The sequence below is a fragment of the Columba livia genome, chromosome 10 (genome assembly GCF_036013475.1).
Source record: "Columba livia isolate bColLiv1 breed racing homer chromosome 10, bColLiv1.pat.W.v2, whole genome shotgun sequence".
Lineage (NCBI taxonomy): Eukaryota > Metazoa > Chordata > Aves > Columbiformes > Columbidae > Columba > Columba livia.
Genome location: NC_088611.1, coordinates 18,424,657 through 18,439,820, shown reverse-complemented (window position 1 = coordinate 18,439,820; position 15,164 = coordinate 18,424,657). Strand labels below are relative to the sequence as shown.

General features: G+C 47.7%; 1 protein-coding gene across 5 annotated transcripts in view; it reads left to right on the top strand.

Annotated features, from left to right (window-relative positions):
- PLXNB1 (plexin B1) overlaps positions 1 to 15,164 on the top strand; it is an 81,343-nt gene that overhangs the window by 53,501 nt on the left and 12,678 nt on the right. For all 5 annotated transcript variants that reach the window (XM_065074616.1, XM_065074613.1, XM_065074615.1 and 2 more), the window contains 14 exons: positions 107 to 967; positions 1,373 to 1,498; positions 2,482 to 2,604; positions 3,514 to 3,607; positions 3,840 to 4,006; positions 5,029 to 5,180; positions 7,238 to 7,343; positions 9,125 to 9,261; positions 9,878 to 10,054; positions 10,249 to 10,417; positions 11,551 to 11,793; positions 13,104 to 13,280; positions 14,257 to 14,405; positions 14,769 to 14,869. In XM_065074616.1, the coding sequence (XP_064930688.1) occupies positions 107 to 967; positions 1,373 to 1,498; positions 2,482 to 2,604; positions 3,514 to 3,607; positions 3,840 to 4,006; positions 5,029 to 5,180; positions 7,238 to 7,343; positions 9,125 to 9,261; positions 9,878 to 10,054; positions 10,249 to 10,417; positions 11,551 to 11,793; positions 13,104 to 13,280; positions 14,257 to 14,405; positions 14,769 to 14,869 (2,782 nt within the window). The remainder of the gene's footprint in view (positions 1 to 106; positions 968 to 1,372; positions 1,499 to 2,481; positions 2,605 to 3,513; positions 3,608 to 3,839; positions 4,007 to 5,028; positions 5,181 to 7,237; positions 7,344 to 9,124; positions 9,262 to 9,877; positions 10,055 to 10,248; positions 10,418 to 11,550; positions 11,794 to 13,103; positions 13,281 to 14,256; positions 14,406 to 14,768; positions 14,870 to 15,164) is intronic.

The window sequence follows — 15,164 nt, the reverse complement described above, 5'->3', positions numbered from 1 at the left end:
AGCTTTTTGTGAACAATGCTATGAGAAGAAATATAGAGTATTTTTCTGCTTCGGTTTTATTCTGTTTTGTGTCTTTTTCTTACCCTACCATGTTGTTTTTCTCTAGGCCCAGATCCCAGCCTCCAGAGTGTTTCCTTCCTCAGCAGCTCCCCTCACCAAGTCCTCTACCACAGCCCCAACCGCAGCCACCAAACCCATCACCCCCCTGGTGCGTGTGGTACCAAGCACCATGCCCCCCACACAGCCCAGCCACATCACCTTCTCCGCCGCCTCAGATACGACAACCAAGCCTACAGAAACCCTCAGCTACACATACTTGACGCTCTCAACTGAAGCAGCCTCTCTCCAGGCTGTCACAGAACCACCCCTGCCACCACCAGCAGATAAACCTGCTGTCACTGTGCCAGAGACAACTTCTCCCCCTGCATTTGTCCTCACCAGCCCATCCCAAAACGTGGATCGTGCAGCCTTACCCACCGACGGACCGGCCACGGCCCAGGAGCCGCAGCACACCGAGCCCCCTACCACCCCGACTGGTGGTCCTCTGCACACATCTGCCGCACCAGTAACACCTTTCCCTCCTGTCACCAGTTTCAAGTGGCCTCTGAGTTCTTTTCCTACCACAGAGGTGCTGACGTCTGCTGTCCCATCTCCCCAAACCCCCAGCCAGGTGCCGGGGGGCCCCGCTGCCTCTGATGAGTCTCCCAGGTTGCTGGGAACTGAACGATCTGCTTCAGAGCTCCCACCATCCCCTCCCCCAGACTGGCTGCTGGGGGAAGGCACCGAGCTCCAGGATACGGAGGACTGGATGGATTTGCTGCAGGCTGAGAATGACACATCCCTCTTCTCTGCTTCTACTCTTCTGTCGGGTGATGGTGATTCTTCCGAGAGGGATATCCCTGACTTTCCCAGGATCCTCCACCCTGACCTCGACTATCAGTATGATGCCCTTGAGTTTTGGGAGGAGGTAAGTTGCTGGGCTTTGCAATCCACGCTCTAAGGCAGTAACATTTTGAAATTTTGATACAGATTGCTGATCTAATATTTCAGCACACAGGAGAAGGTTGTGCCCTCTGACAGTGTAGAAGCTGACCACTGTAATGTGTGGGGTGAGAAGTGGCAGCCTGCGGAATAAAAATGTGTGCGAGGTTCCCAGGTGTAAAGGTGGCAGCTGCTGTGATGTCCAACGTATTCACAACTTTCTGCTGCTGAACTTGGGCTCTCACATCGCTTTCTTGTAACTTCATAGTAAAGAAGCACCATTGTGTCTTCATTCTGGCTGGGTTTGTTTCTCTGTTGGCATGTTAAGTTTTGATTTCCTGTGTCAGAGCCATGGAGGTCTCTTTCTCTAAAGACCTGTGTTTGTTTTCAGAACGAAGAGCTTAGTTGGGGTCCAGATGCATGTCCCTGTGTGCAGGCAATCCAGGGATCTTCTCTGTTTCCCGTCAACGTGGCGAGGAAGATAACCCTGCTGGGAAAGAACTTCCACCTCTATCAGGTAGTCAGCTCAATGTCGTCAGCATTGAGAAACTGTATTGATGCAGAGCACTGGACTGCTAAAAATATGCTTAGTTGTGGCTCTGCCAAGGTTTCTCCCACTTACAGAAACATTTAGAGGAATGACCTACTTCTGTGAACAAGGAATTACATAGCTGGATTTATTGGTGGGTAGGAGGTCATGCAGAGAAAGGGAGAGTACAGGTGTGCCCCAACCTGCTGGAGAAGATCTGCATGCCTTTGGATTAAGTTGCACCTGTGCTGCACCATAGATGGTAGTTCTTGGAATAACGTCCTGCTGAATCTTTGCTGATTGTTTTTGTCTCCATAAGCGAAAGATAAGCCATCCGTTCCCTTTCCTTTCTGGCGTGCTCATGTTAATGTGGCTATTCCTGTCATACCTGAAACTTCTGCAATGGGAAAACCACCCTTGAAAGCTATGTTTCTTGGGTGTGCCTCTGATAAAAAATTCTTTGCTTCTCGAGACAGAGAACTGATTTAGTTATCTTTCACAAACAATCTCCTCAGAACATGCAGCCCACAGACTAATTGTTAGTGTATATGTTAAACCTGATATACTGCACTGCTCAGAGGAGCAGAGCTGGTTACAGATGCATATTCATATTTTTTACAGGAAGTATCTAAGCAATTCAGGGGTAGAAGATTTACAGGAGAGAGAGAAGAAAAATGCACTTGGTGTTTTTTGATGGGCACTGCCTTAATCTGTGTGTTCCACTCTTCCAAGCTGGTGTTTCACAGAGACGTACAGGCAGAACTTCACAGTACCACTGGTTTTTCTTTAATTCCTCCTGCTGGGCTGAGTTGTCCCCACATGTGCTCCCTTCTGGGTGTTTTGTTTTGTGTTGCTTTACCTTTCATACGTGGAGACAGTGACAGCATAGAGAGCCCTTGAACAGAGCTTCTTTATGCCAACCCTACGCTATATGCAGGTGAGAAATGGTGCCACAAGTATCTTCTCTGCAGGACCAGCACTGGGACTATGAGTGTGTCCTGAGTTTGGAGGGGAGGACAGTGGTGATGGATGCTTATGTGGAAGGAGAAGAAACAAACCAGTCCCTCTGTTATATCACCTGCCAGATGAACCAGGTGAGTGCTTAGAATATGATGCCATTTCAGAGTTCACACTGGTAATGGTTTTGCTCAGCAACACAGCTGGCTGGAGGGCAAACCCTTTGACAAAAAGAGCATATTTTGCAAAAATATTTGTAGAATATTTAGCACTGTGGGGGCCTCATCTGTGATGCTCCTGCCTGGCAGTGTTGGTGTCTTCAGCTTGTGTAAGGATTGTACAGTCTGAGCTGCACAACCTGTTGCTGCATTTGCTGTAGCACAGGATGGTGCTGTCCCCAAATCACTGCTCATCACCAAAACGGTGCCATTTCTGCTTTAGCTTGAGGCACTGTTGTCCATGGTTCTCTGGATCGTGACTTCTTCTGTGATGGTGGTTCTTCCATGAAAAGAAAAATGCTATAAATACAGTTTTGTTCTTAGCAGTGGAAACTAGCCCGTGGATTGGGAGATTAACAGGCAAAACAGCCATGTACATTTCAGGATGATGCGTGGATTTTCCTTAGGGCAAGATTTGCAAGCAGAAGTGATATTTTTAGTTCACAATCTCATATAGTTAAGGGAAAGGAACAACATAAGGCAGTTTTCTGAGCAGATGGCTTGCAGATAGGAATTAGCCGTTTGGAAATGCAGTTAGGAAGTTAGACAAGTATCATCATGAGCACACGTTTGTTCTCAATGTTCACCCTCATGAACCAAAGCCTGCTGAAGCCTGCTGCTCTTTCTGGAGTGCAATTGTGACTGCGTGAACCAGCAAAGACAGGTCTGTGCTGCCGCTGCCTCAGCTAACGCTGCCCTGTCTGCGTTCCCAGGGAGCTCCATATAGGCTGTATGTGCCAATGCAGGATGGTGCTGATGTTTTTTGCATATTCAGCTGGCTTGTTTGTGTCTCTAAGTCCTTTTTCTTGGTCGTCTTTGTCTTTGCAGTACAGTTACACAGCGCCTCAACTCGAATTCAACGCTGTGGTGTTCGTGCAGAGGCGGCGACACCTTCGAGTAGACAGTGCTGCAGATCTTCACGGTAGGAGCACACCACCTCCCCAGCAGAAAGGCAGCAAATGAGGTGGAAGAGAACTGAGAAATCCTCGAATGAGTCCTACCACAGGGAAACTAAGGAAAACGTACAGCCTCATTCTTGCTGCTTGTCACAGGGGAGGGAGGAGGAGAGGGTTCTGTGCAAGATGCCAAGTTGCTGGATTATTCTGTGCCCTAGGGGATGTTTGCAGACGCCTCTGAATTTTTCTCCTTTGCAGTGACTTTTTACAACTGCTCGGTGGGACACGCTGATTGTAGCCGCTGCCAAACAGCTGACTCAAAGTACAACTGTGTGTGGTGTGGAGGTGACAACCCCAGCTGTATCTTCAGGGGTTCCTGCAAGGAGGAGATAGAAGACCTGTGTCCAGCACCTCTCATTCACTCTGTGAGTAACTTACTCGCTAGTGTACTGCACCAGGGGCAAGGAGGGCTCCATTCTCCGCTTGAAATCAAAGGGCTGTGAACTCAGAGCATGAACAGTGCAGCTCAATAATACATTGGCCATTTGAAGAGCAAGTTACTCCTGTTCTCCTGTGATCCCTCAGCATTGTGAGGACTTTCGTGCTGGGTTTTCAGTTTGTTGATAGAGAACAGTGGAGAAAGATGCATTTTTATCTCACACGAGCTGAAAACTGGCACTTCAGAAAGAGCAGAATCATTCAGGAGCTGGGAAGGGGTCCACAGATTGGATCCTCCAACTGTCCCGAGCCAGAACCTGAAACAGGTTGGCGTAACTGCACCTAGGCCTAAGGAGAGCAAAACCTAATGAAATCAGTACAGCAAGAATAGTAAAGATATGACAGGTTACTCAAATTAATTATTTTTGTCTGTTTATTTTAAATGTTTCTTGCTAACTGCCACATGACCAGTGTCTGTAGCCATGTGTCCCTTTTGCTGTCAGCTTGTCCTCCCTCTGGTGGCACACAACATCCATGTGCTGCATCTTGTCTTAGTTTATCTTGGATGCTGCTCAGGGACAGAGCTTTGACGTTTGTGCAGCATGCAATTCATTGTCGTACTGATGCTGAGGGGGGAATGGTGCTTGCTGCTTCAACACTGGTAACATGTATTGGCTTGTGCATCCCCACTCTTCAGCAGAAATGCCCTGTGGAGTGGTCAGCATGTTGATGAGAAGACCTTAGAAGTCTATAGTGGATTATCTCTCCTGGGGGGGACCACTGGCAACAGTGAGGTATGGGAAAGAGAGCTCTGACTGCAATGTTCTTTGCCGCCTTTCTTCTGCTGAAGGTCCAACTAGTCCGAGCCAGTAAAAGGAATCTATAGCAGTGACCTGAGCAGGCAGAGTTTGTCATGGGGCAGCGGAAGGATCCTGTGCTGTAGCTCAGTTGCCAAACTGCAGAGCTCTGAGATACTGTGACATTTACACATGCGCGGATGTCTTTGCAGGTGTACCCCCTGTCTGGACCAGTGGAAGGTGGCACTAGAATCACCATCACTGGCTCAAACCTCGGGCAGAAACATCAAGACATTGCAGAAACTGTCACTGTTGCAGGAATTCCCTGTGCCGTAGATGCTCAAGAGTATGAGATCTCTAGCAGGTAGAGTATCTGTGAAAACCTCCTCCCAGAGGCAGGCGCTGGCTTTGCCCTTGGCTGCTGACACCAGCCTGAGATGTCATTGCCTTTGCTGTAGCAGGTGTTGAGCCTCGCCTGTTCCCCAGGGCATGCCCCCAAGTGAGGTCACTGTCTGATTAGTTACTCGGGTGAGTAACTAAGTAGTTACTTAGAGAGATAAGGTCGTGTACAAGGCAATGGCCGAACAGTGCTGCCATACAGCAACCATGCTGCCAGCACAGAGCCCATGGGCCAGCCAGGTCAGGGAGTCACAGCCTTGGAACCAGACAGTTTCGTGGGTGTCTCTCCCAGCCACACGGTGGTTTCAATAAAGTGAAGGACATGGCTTGTGCAAGTGACACTACTAGCAAAATATTCTGACCATGTTAACACTGGGTGAGGATGGGAACGGTGTGGTTGGAGGTATGGCACGGATTCTTGCCTCTGCACCCCTAGACTGTCATTCTTCACTTGGCAGCCAGACTTCCACCTCTCAGGAACAAACCAAATGAAAGGACCCTCTCAAGCAGAGACAGACCAGGGAGTTCTGGGGGTTCCTATGCCACTCTCCTGGTGGCTGGGAATGCCTGGCAGGTGGCACAGTGCTTGTAAAAGTAGTGGTGAGGAGGAGAATGAGAAGCAGGAAGACCTGTCCTGCTGATGTCAGTGATAGAGAACTGGGCAGCTTGTGTGTGTGGCCAGGGCTGGACCATATAACAAGGCAGCGTAGTCAGGTGTTGAGAGGTGTGACTGGGGGAAGCAAGGAGAAAGGGAATATTTGTGCAGATGGCTTGTGGCAGGGCAGGTAGGTGGGACCCTTGGACAAGGGAGGGAGAGGAACCCGGCAACCAGCAGGAGAAGAGGAGAGCAATTGTGAGTAACCTCTCATCAGAGCTGTCACAAACCCATTTTTCCATTCCATGGTAGCAGTAGTTGTAGCACCCTTCCCTCTGGGAGCCAGGTAAGATCCTGCTGGGAAATGGCTGCTGTGTCCAGCGATGTTGTCCTGTCTGTGCGCCTTGTTTGTCTGGATCCATCTGCTTTCTGTTTTCATTCTAGAAATTAGAGCACAATCTTTCTGGGGTTAGCACCGGCTTTGTTCTGTATCTACAAATCACCCAGCATCACACAGTCCTGGCTTGAGACTCCACTGCCTGAGTTCAAATTCCTGAGCCTTCTTGGTTGAGGGAATATAGCTGGGAACATGGAACCCACTCCTGAGCAAGGCCCAGACAAAATTAATCTCCTATTGTGTAAGAAGGCTGGGAAGTCTCCTGCAGAGTAGTTTTTCTGTTAGCAAATCAGTGCCGTAACATGGGATTCCTTGCTGCCCTCCCTGTTCTAAGTACAAGCCTGACTTTTCACCTTGTCAGTATCTTCCATACCAAATTATGGCTGGAAAAAGGGCTGGGAACAATGGAAAGTGCAGATCAGGGGAACTGGCTGGTCCCAGAGGCCACTGGCCGAAGACCACTGCCAGCTAAACCTCCAGTCTTGGGTTTTCTTCTGCGTCAGACACAGCACTAATGTGTGGATTGACCGCTGCTGGCCTGGGGTCACTCCAGATGTGACTGATTTTTGTCAAGCACTGGAGCAGGCTGCCCAGGGCAGTGGTCGCCATCCCTGGAAGGGTTTGAAAGACAGGTAGATGAGGTTCTCAGGGACATGGGTTAGTGCTAGAGTTAGGTTATGGTTGGACTCCGTGATCTTGAGGGTCTCTTCCAACCAAAATGATTCTATGATTTGACCAGCTCTGGACAACAGAAGAGTTGGTGTAGCTGTGATACAGTGGGCTCCATCCTGCCAGTCCCAGAAAGAATAACATTGGATAGGATGGACCTCTTTGGAACCACCCCCTGCTTTTTTCTGCTGCACCTAATCCAGCTTTTAAAGGTGTTTCTCAATACCTGGTTGTCTATTCTGAACATGCGATAAGGCTGAAAGAAGGGAGCTGTGGTTGCTGGGTGGTTTAGGCCGTGATGCAATGGATCCGGCTCGTCTGCTCGGCCACGGCGTGACTCTGTTCTGGGGTTGTCCCGCAGCATCGTGTGCGTCACTGGCGGGAGCTGGACAGAGAGATTTGGGCACATTGTGGTGGAAGTACCTGGAGGAGGACGTGGAGTTTCGGGGCATATTTTCACCTATCAGGTAACGTAACTATCACTTCTTTAATACCTCTCCCTGTTCTTCCAGTATCTCTGCTAAGTGGCTGTCTGGTGCATGAACTTAGGGATCCTACCAGGCACTTGCTGCCGGTGTTTTTATCTGATTTTTCTGATGCTTGTCATGTGTGGTGTTATTTGGGAGGGTTGTTTCTTTTTCTTTTTCCCCTTCCTTCTTCTTTTTCCCCTTCCTTCTTCTTTTTCCCCTTCCTTCTTCTTTTTCCTCTTCCTTCTTCTTTTTCCCCTTCCTTCTTCTTTTTCCCCTTCCTTCTTCTTTTTCCCCTTCCTTCTTCTTTTTCCCCTTCCTTCTTCTTTTTCCCCTTCCTTCTTCTTTTTCCCCTTCCTTCTTCTTTTTCCCCCTCTTTAGATTATAACAACAGCTGTTTTTTTTAATATATATATATATATTTTTTTTTTACGATGATAACTATTAAATGCAGAAAGAAAGAGGAGAAATATAGGGTACCTTTCTGATTTGGGTGATTTTGTATTTTAATTGATGGCTTACCATCTTACTAAGACTTCTGACTTTCCTTTGATTAATTCACAAAGTGCTGCTTGAAAACCCTTTTAGCTTCTGACCTTCCGCAGTTAGTGGCAGTAAGCCCAGAGTTACTGTGTGTTGCATGGAAAATGTTTCCTATTATTTTAAACATGTTTCTGATAACCTTTGGATATCTTAAACTCAGCAACTATGAATTAATATTTAAGTGTTTTTAGAAACAGTTACTGGCTTTTCATCCTTGCTGTGCAAATTGCAACATTTGTTATGTACCTGGTTGCATGTCTCCCTCTCCCATCGGAAGGAGAGATACCTGAAAAGTCTTAGGCATTTGTATACAAGATTAGGCTTGTTGCCCTTCTCTTGGTTTTGGTTCTATTCTCACCATTTGAGGCAGGATGACAAGAACCGCATGCTGTATTCAAGATGCAACTGCAGAAGGAATTTTTACTGTGACATAAAAGTATTCTTTTCTTAATTCCCTTCCCAGTGATTCCTGCCGCTTGGTGGGGGTTTTTGTTGAGATCTGTGCTTCCAGCTGGTAGAGTTGTCACAGGTACCAATGCCCTCCTGAATGGGCAGGAGCTATTTTGAAACTCACAACTGTGTTCACATATTTGGGTTGTTTTTTTGCTGTACTCTCCCTGCTCCTTCTCAGTCCATGTATCTTGCTCTTCATTTATCAGTGGTGATTTACCCGTCCCACTCTGCCTGGTTCCTCTGAATGCTGCTGCAGCTCCTCAGTGGTACTAAGTTTTTGTTACTCTGAATAATGTATCAAATTTCATTTCCCCTTTCCAGGTCACCCTCCAGGTCTGTTTAACAGCACAAGTCTCAACAGAAATTCTTAGGGCTCCCTGCTGGTAATCTCCTCATCTACTAGACAAACAGACAATTTATTTGCTACCTTGTTTTTCCTAACCTGAGTTATTAATCCAGTTACTGAACAATCCCTTTGAAACGTTAATCCTAGGGGTTTGTGTGTGAGGCTCATGGCGCTGCTGTTTGCAGCGTCCCTCTGCCTTTTGCCATCTGTGGAAAGGCTGGTCCCTGATTTATAGCTCTTCTGGTGTGATTGATGCCTCCTCTGACGCCTCTGCTCCATCAGGGAGCTGCTGCAGCCTGGCTGAGGCTGTTCCGATGGGGATCTATAGCACTGGAGGTCACTGAACTCGTTCTGCTCTTTTCTTTCCTTGCCTTATCCTTTGAGGTCCTCGTTGCTCACCTCCTGTTCATTTTGTTTTGGTTTTCTTCTCATCTTCTAGAACCCAGAGCTGAAATCCATTGTTCCGACTCAGGGCCCCAAAGCGGGAGGAACCTGCCTGACCCTTCTGGGCTCAAAGCTGCTGACTGGGCATCCTAGTGAGATCAGCGTCCTGCTTGGTGATCTCCCCTGCCACATGTAAGATCACTGCCCTGGGTCCTTCCCCAAGCCCTGCGGGACGTGACACTGCCTGGCTCAACCCTTAGCACGGGCTGCGGGAGCTCTGCTCTCCTCGGCATTCCAGGAGATCCTCCCCTCGAGGATCATGGCACAGGCTTGGCCATCTTAACGTTCCTGACCATGTTCCCTCGGATGTGAACAGTGGTACATGGCCTCCGTTCTGCGTGTCTTTTGACAGGACTATACCCCATGCTGACAGCTCTGCTTTTGCTGGTGGGGAGCTGCAGTTGGCCCCCGCAGACTAACACTAACGGCTGGTTTTGTTCTCTTGCGTTCCGGGACACGTACACCTGGCAGCTCTGCTGCTGAGAAGGTGCACTTGCCTTGGTAGCATGCTTCCAGTGTCTCCAGTCAGGACAGAGGTTGTACCTGCTTTTTTGTCCACATGCTGCTCACTGACAACTGCCCAGCAGTTATTGTTTGTTCAGATGAGGCACAAGACCTTTCAGCGTTAAATTCAGGAAAATACCAGGAGAGGTTTTCAGACTGTCTGCAAAGAGCAAGGCATAGTGCTATAAAATCTGTCTCTGCAGGGGCTGTATTAATCATGTGTTCTTTCTCCTGTCTCTCCAAGCCTCTCTGAGATGACGGAGGATCAGCTGGCATGCCAGACCAGTCCCAGCAATGTGTCTGCAGAACTCCCAGTCACTATCAAATACGGGGACCAAGAGCGGAGACTGGAAGGGTCCCTCTTCAGATACACTCTGGATCCCAACATCACTTTTGCAGAGCCACCTAAAAGCTTCCTCAGGTAGAAAAGAGTGCACCTTCTGCGGGGCAGCGTGCTGAGGCTGGTACGGTGGCACCAACAGCATCTCTTTGTCGAATTGTGCTTTGGAGTAAAGCCAGGCTTGTAGGAATGAGCATCAGCAGCAGGGTGGGAGCATGGGCAAGACAGAGCTAATGAATAACAGGTGGGTGAGATCAGCTGCTTTTCTCTTACAGTGGAGGGAGAGTGCTCAGAGTTCATGGATACAACCTGGACGTTGTACAGAAACCAAAGATCCGAGTTACGGTTTCTCCACCTGAACGCCGCCGTCGAGGACTGGGACGGTGGCGCAGGATCATCCCGGACACCGAGTGCCCTGAGGACACTCTGTGCAGCATCCAGCAGGTAGAGTGTCAAGTGATCACTGGAACTGAGGGTGCACAAGGGCTGACATGTTGCTCTGGAGAGGGGGATTTTCTGTCCCTAGGGCTTTTCACCCCCACTTGCTGTTGTCTACTTGGATCGTACCAACAGTCTTGACCAAGTGGAAGCATTCTCTGCCAGACTGAGAGGTTAAGTGCTTTCACATACATTTCCATGAGTTGAGTCTGCCTCTGCTTAGCGATGTGCAGGACTTGTGATAGACAGAAACAGCGGGGCAACAGTGTGGAGATAAATCTACAGCTGAGCCAGGGAGCTTGTGTGGCTTAGCATGTCTGTGCTCCAGACTCCTCCTTTTGCACAGTTGAGTCCACCTTTGGTAGCCCCTGGGTTCTGTTTCACTCTGAGATTCAAAACCAGGTGAAGTTCAGTGAAATTACCAGTTCCACCAACACTTTCTGCTCTCCTGCTGCCAGTGTCCTGAAATGGGTCACCACAGAGGTTACTGATGTGTGACCATCAGGGTCACATAGCATGCAGCAGAATTTGCAGAGGTAGAGGGTGTTTGGCAGCCAAAGCACAAGAAGGATTTGCTTTTGCAAATGATGGAGAGTGAACTGTACATGAACTGGAAGAATGTGCTCCTTGTGCACATAATATCAATAATAGCTGGATTTACCCATCTTCTTAGGAAGGCATTTGTCATTGTTGGGGAGAAAAAAATTACTCTAATACTTTCACCAAATGTATAAAACATATCCAACCATATGAAGGAACACTTCTGTCACAGAAGCATTCAGGCCAGGAAATCAGCTTTGCATTGGAGATCTTTGGTCCCATTCTATTAGAGCAGGGAGACCTAAAGATGATGCCCCTCCAGAATTTGCTGCCAGGGGCATGCCAGAGCTGATTCCCACTGCTGAGACCTAAGTGCTTGCAACAAAGCCAATGCTATGAAAACTGTCTTTAGAGGAGCAAGGCAAATTCCTTAGATCTTGGATTTTTCCCTCTACAATTAAGCAGGGTTCCTCTGGCATTGCTCCAGAGAGGAGGAATGCAGACCGACCCCAGGTTGCTCAGGATTGGGAAGTATTGCAAAGCCGTAGGAGAAGCATTAGTGTTTCACTACTGACACCTTTTTTGCCTTTTGCATTTAGTTTGAAGAACCATGTCTTGTTAACTCCTCCTACCTGATCCTGTGCAAAACTCCAGCCATTAACATGCTGTTGCGGAATGTCCGTATCAAACTGGAATTTATTCTGGATAATCTGAGCTTTGATTTCAACTCCTTGCATCCCATGCCCTTCTCTTACGAAGTCAACCCCATCCTAAAACCATTGAATGCTGAAGACCCTGCCAAACCCTATCGTCACAAGCCAGGAAGCGTCATCTCTGTGGAGGTAACACGCAAACTAGCTGAAAATAATGTTCCTTATACAAATTTATTTCTGACCTGAGTGTTTTAAATTGGTGTTGTGTAGCACCCAAGGTTTAAAAGCCTTTGATAGGATAACAACCTGTCCCAGCATATCTGCTTTGGCCTGTGAGAAATGGTACATAAGCAGAAGGAAAAGTGAGCATCAAAAGGCCTCTTGCGTTCATAAATCATTAAGGATTTCATCAGGCTTGGGGAAACTTCCGTGCTTTTAAATTTTTAATCCTAATAAACTATTTTATAAGAGTTATTAGTACTAAATAAACCCTACATCCTATTCTCAGCTGCTGGCTCTTTCCTAACTTCTTACAGTTCCTCTAGAAGTAACTTAGGAGTAAAAGAATTGTAGCAAGTAGGGAAGACCTGTTACTAGGTGGAGGTAGGAAAATCACTTTAAAGATGATGCAGAGGGGCAGAGTGTCTAATGTTTTTTCTGTACATGTGAGAAAAAAATCTCAGAGATATTTCTTTGGTATGGAAAAGTGCTTTCTAGTCCTGTACTGATTAAGAAAGTTAATGGCTGCAGCTGGAGATGCGCTTTCTCCACTTGCTCTTTTTTTGTGTATGAGTAAAAACTGTGAGGATGCACTAGTCTAGAAATATCTAGACTGCTGCCATGGGTAGTGAATGCATAGCAGGGCAATTTGAGGAGACTGAAGGAGAACTTACAAGGTACAAGCTTTCCAAGAGCAAGGAGGTTGATCTACCAACCTGTCAGAATATCCCGACAGAGCTCTGGTTAAAAGCATGAAAATGCTTCTGCAGGATTCAGCTTAGAAAGCGTTAAAACATAAAAATGTAATTAACATCAGTCAACATGGTTTTGTTAAAAAAAAAGTCTTAATCCTCCCAAATTAAAGCAAATTTGTATAGTAAATAAGAATATTGGCTTACCTGAGTGTTTAGGTTAACTGACATGAGACTACCTTTTAAAACATATATATATATATATGTTTTGCTTGTATGTCTGTCTATACACAGAGTGAAGAGTTGAGCTTGGTTGTGCTGTAGCTAAAGAGCCTTAAGAAGACAGGTTATCTATAATTGTACTTATACAGCATGCTATGGTTCCTAAACTATCATCTGCATCATATGCAAGTGAATTTTTTAGCTTACAAAATGAACTTCTGCAGCCAATCCAGATGTGAGCTTAGTCAGAGAAGAAAAAAGCTTTTTTCATCCTATGGTGTTCGGTCTCCTCCACCTTCCCTAGAGCTGTGAAAATGCAGAGTTGTTTTTTCCCCAATTTGATGTGCTGTTCCACATCTGTTCCAGGGGGAAAACCTAGATCTGGCTATTTCCAAGGATGAGGTTATGGCTATGATTGGAGAAGGAATCTGTGTAGTGAAGACACTAACAAGAAACCATCTGTACTGCGAGCCCCCCTCCGAGCAGCCGGCTCCGCGGCACCGCACCAAGCGGGAGGGCACGGACTTGCTCCCAGAGTTCACGGTAGGGAATTGGCAGCACCGCAAGAAATCCTGTCGTTGGTTGAGTTGAAGTGCAAGCAAGAAGCAGTGGTGGAGACAGGGAGTGGGGTGGGAAGTGGAGACAGGGGACAGGGGAGGTGCCAGGGGTGACAAGGAGCTGCTCTTTGTTCTCAACTCTTACATGCCAAACATCGCTGTGCTGTGGGACAGCTTTTGCTTGGCAGAAAGGGACCTGGGGGTGCTGATCGACAGTCGGCTGAACATGAGCCAGTGTGTGCTCAGGTGGCCAAAAAGGCCACCAGCATCCTGGCTTGTGTCAGGAATAGTGTGGCCAGCAGGACTAGAGGAGTGATTGTGCCATTGTACTCAGTGCTGGGGACGCTGCACCTTGAATCCTGTGTTCAGTTTTGGGCCCTTCATCATAAGAAGGACATTGAGTTACTAGAGAGAGTGCAGAGGAGGCCATAGAGTTGATGAGGGGCTGGAGCACAAGTGTGATGAGGAGTGGGTGAGGGAACTGGGCCTGTTCAGCCTGGAGGAAAGGAGTCTGAGGGGAGACCTCATCACTGTCTGCAACTGCCTGAAAGGAGGTTGGAGCATGGAGGGGGTTGGTCTCTTCTCCCAAGTAACAAGTGATAGGATGAGAGGAAATGGCCTCAAGTTGTGCCAGGGGAGGTTTAGATTGGATATTAGGAAACATTTCTTCATGGAAAGGGTTGTTGGACATTGGAACTGGCTGCCCAGGGCAGTGGTGGAGTCACCATCCCTGGAGGGGTTTGAAAGGCATTTAGATGAGGTACTAAGGGACATGGTTTAGTGCTAGAGCTAGGTTAGGTTATGGTTGGACTCAGTGATCCTGAGGGTCTCTTCCAAGCAAAATGATTCTGTGATTCTATGCTAGAGAGCTGGATGCCACCTGTACCCATTCTGGAGAAGCCCTGTGACTTTGCATTTTGCTGCTTTGCTGAGCTGACACCGCGGCACGTGCTTTCTTACAGGTGCAGATGGGCAACCTGAACTTCCTCCTGGGCCGGGTGCAGTACGACACGGAAAGCCAGCTCACCTTCCCGCTGGAGGCACAGATTGGTTTGGGTGTTGGCGCATCCTTTGTGGCACTAATTGTTCTGGTTATCGTCTTCATATATAGGTAAGAAACTCTGGCGTTGTATGAAGTCTTTAAGTTCTTCTACAATATTATTCAGTGAATGTGGCCAAGTGTGCGTATCTTGGGCCTAAAGTAGGTCTCAGTTTTCTTTATTTTGTGCCAAATTCTGAGTCCCTGGTGTTGTTGGATGTGTGAGGCATGTTGTACCTGCTGGTCGCAGCCTGCACAGTGGTTCATTCAGAGCCCACACCTCATGGGTGCTCCAAGAGACTTTACAAAACACTGGTATCCTGCAAAGATGATGTTCAGCACCAATTGCCCTGGGGTCTTTGGCAGCAACACAACAATTGGCAAGGACAATATCTGGGCTGGGGCCACTGGGAACAATTCTGCTTCTTACTGCAGGAGGAAGAGCAAACAGGCCCTGAGGGATTACAAGAAAGTTCAAATCCAGCTGGAAAATCTGGAAACGAGTGTTCGGGACAGATGCAAAAAGGAATTCACAGGTCAGTCACTGAGCTCCTGGTTTCTTGCAGCTTCACAGGGAAGCTTGAAAAACCACTCTCAGCCCAACCTCTCTTTCCTTCCCTGCATACTTGTTTGGGTAGCACAGAGCAGGCAGTAACTTTATCCTGTGCTGATGCATCGAAACATACAGCCAAATTCTTCCATTTTGTAATTCTTCTCTTCAGTTCAGAGCACAGTGATCTGTACAGCCCCTCTGATTCTCCAGTTCATCATCCTTCAGGCTCAGATGAAGAGCTAAAGGTCAATGTGCCTCTTCCTGGCAGGAAACATCCT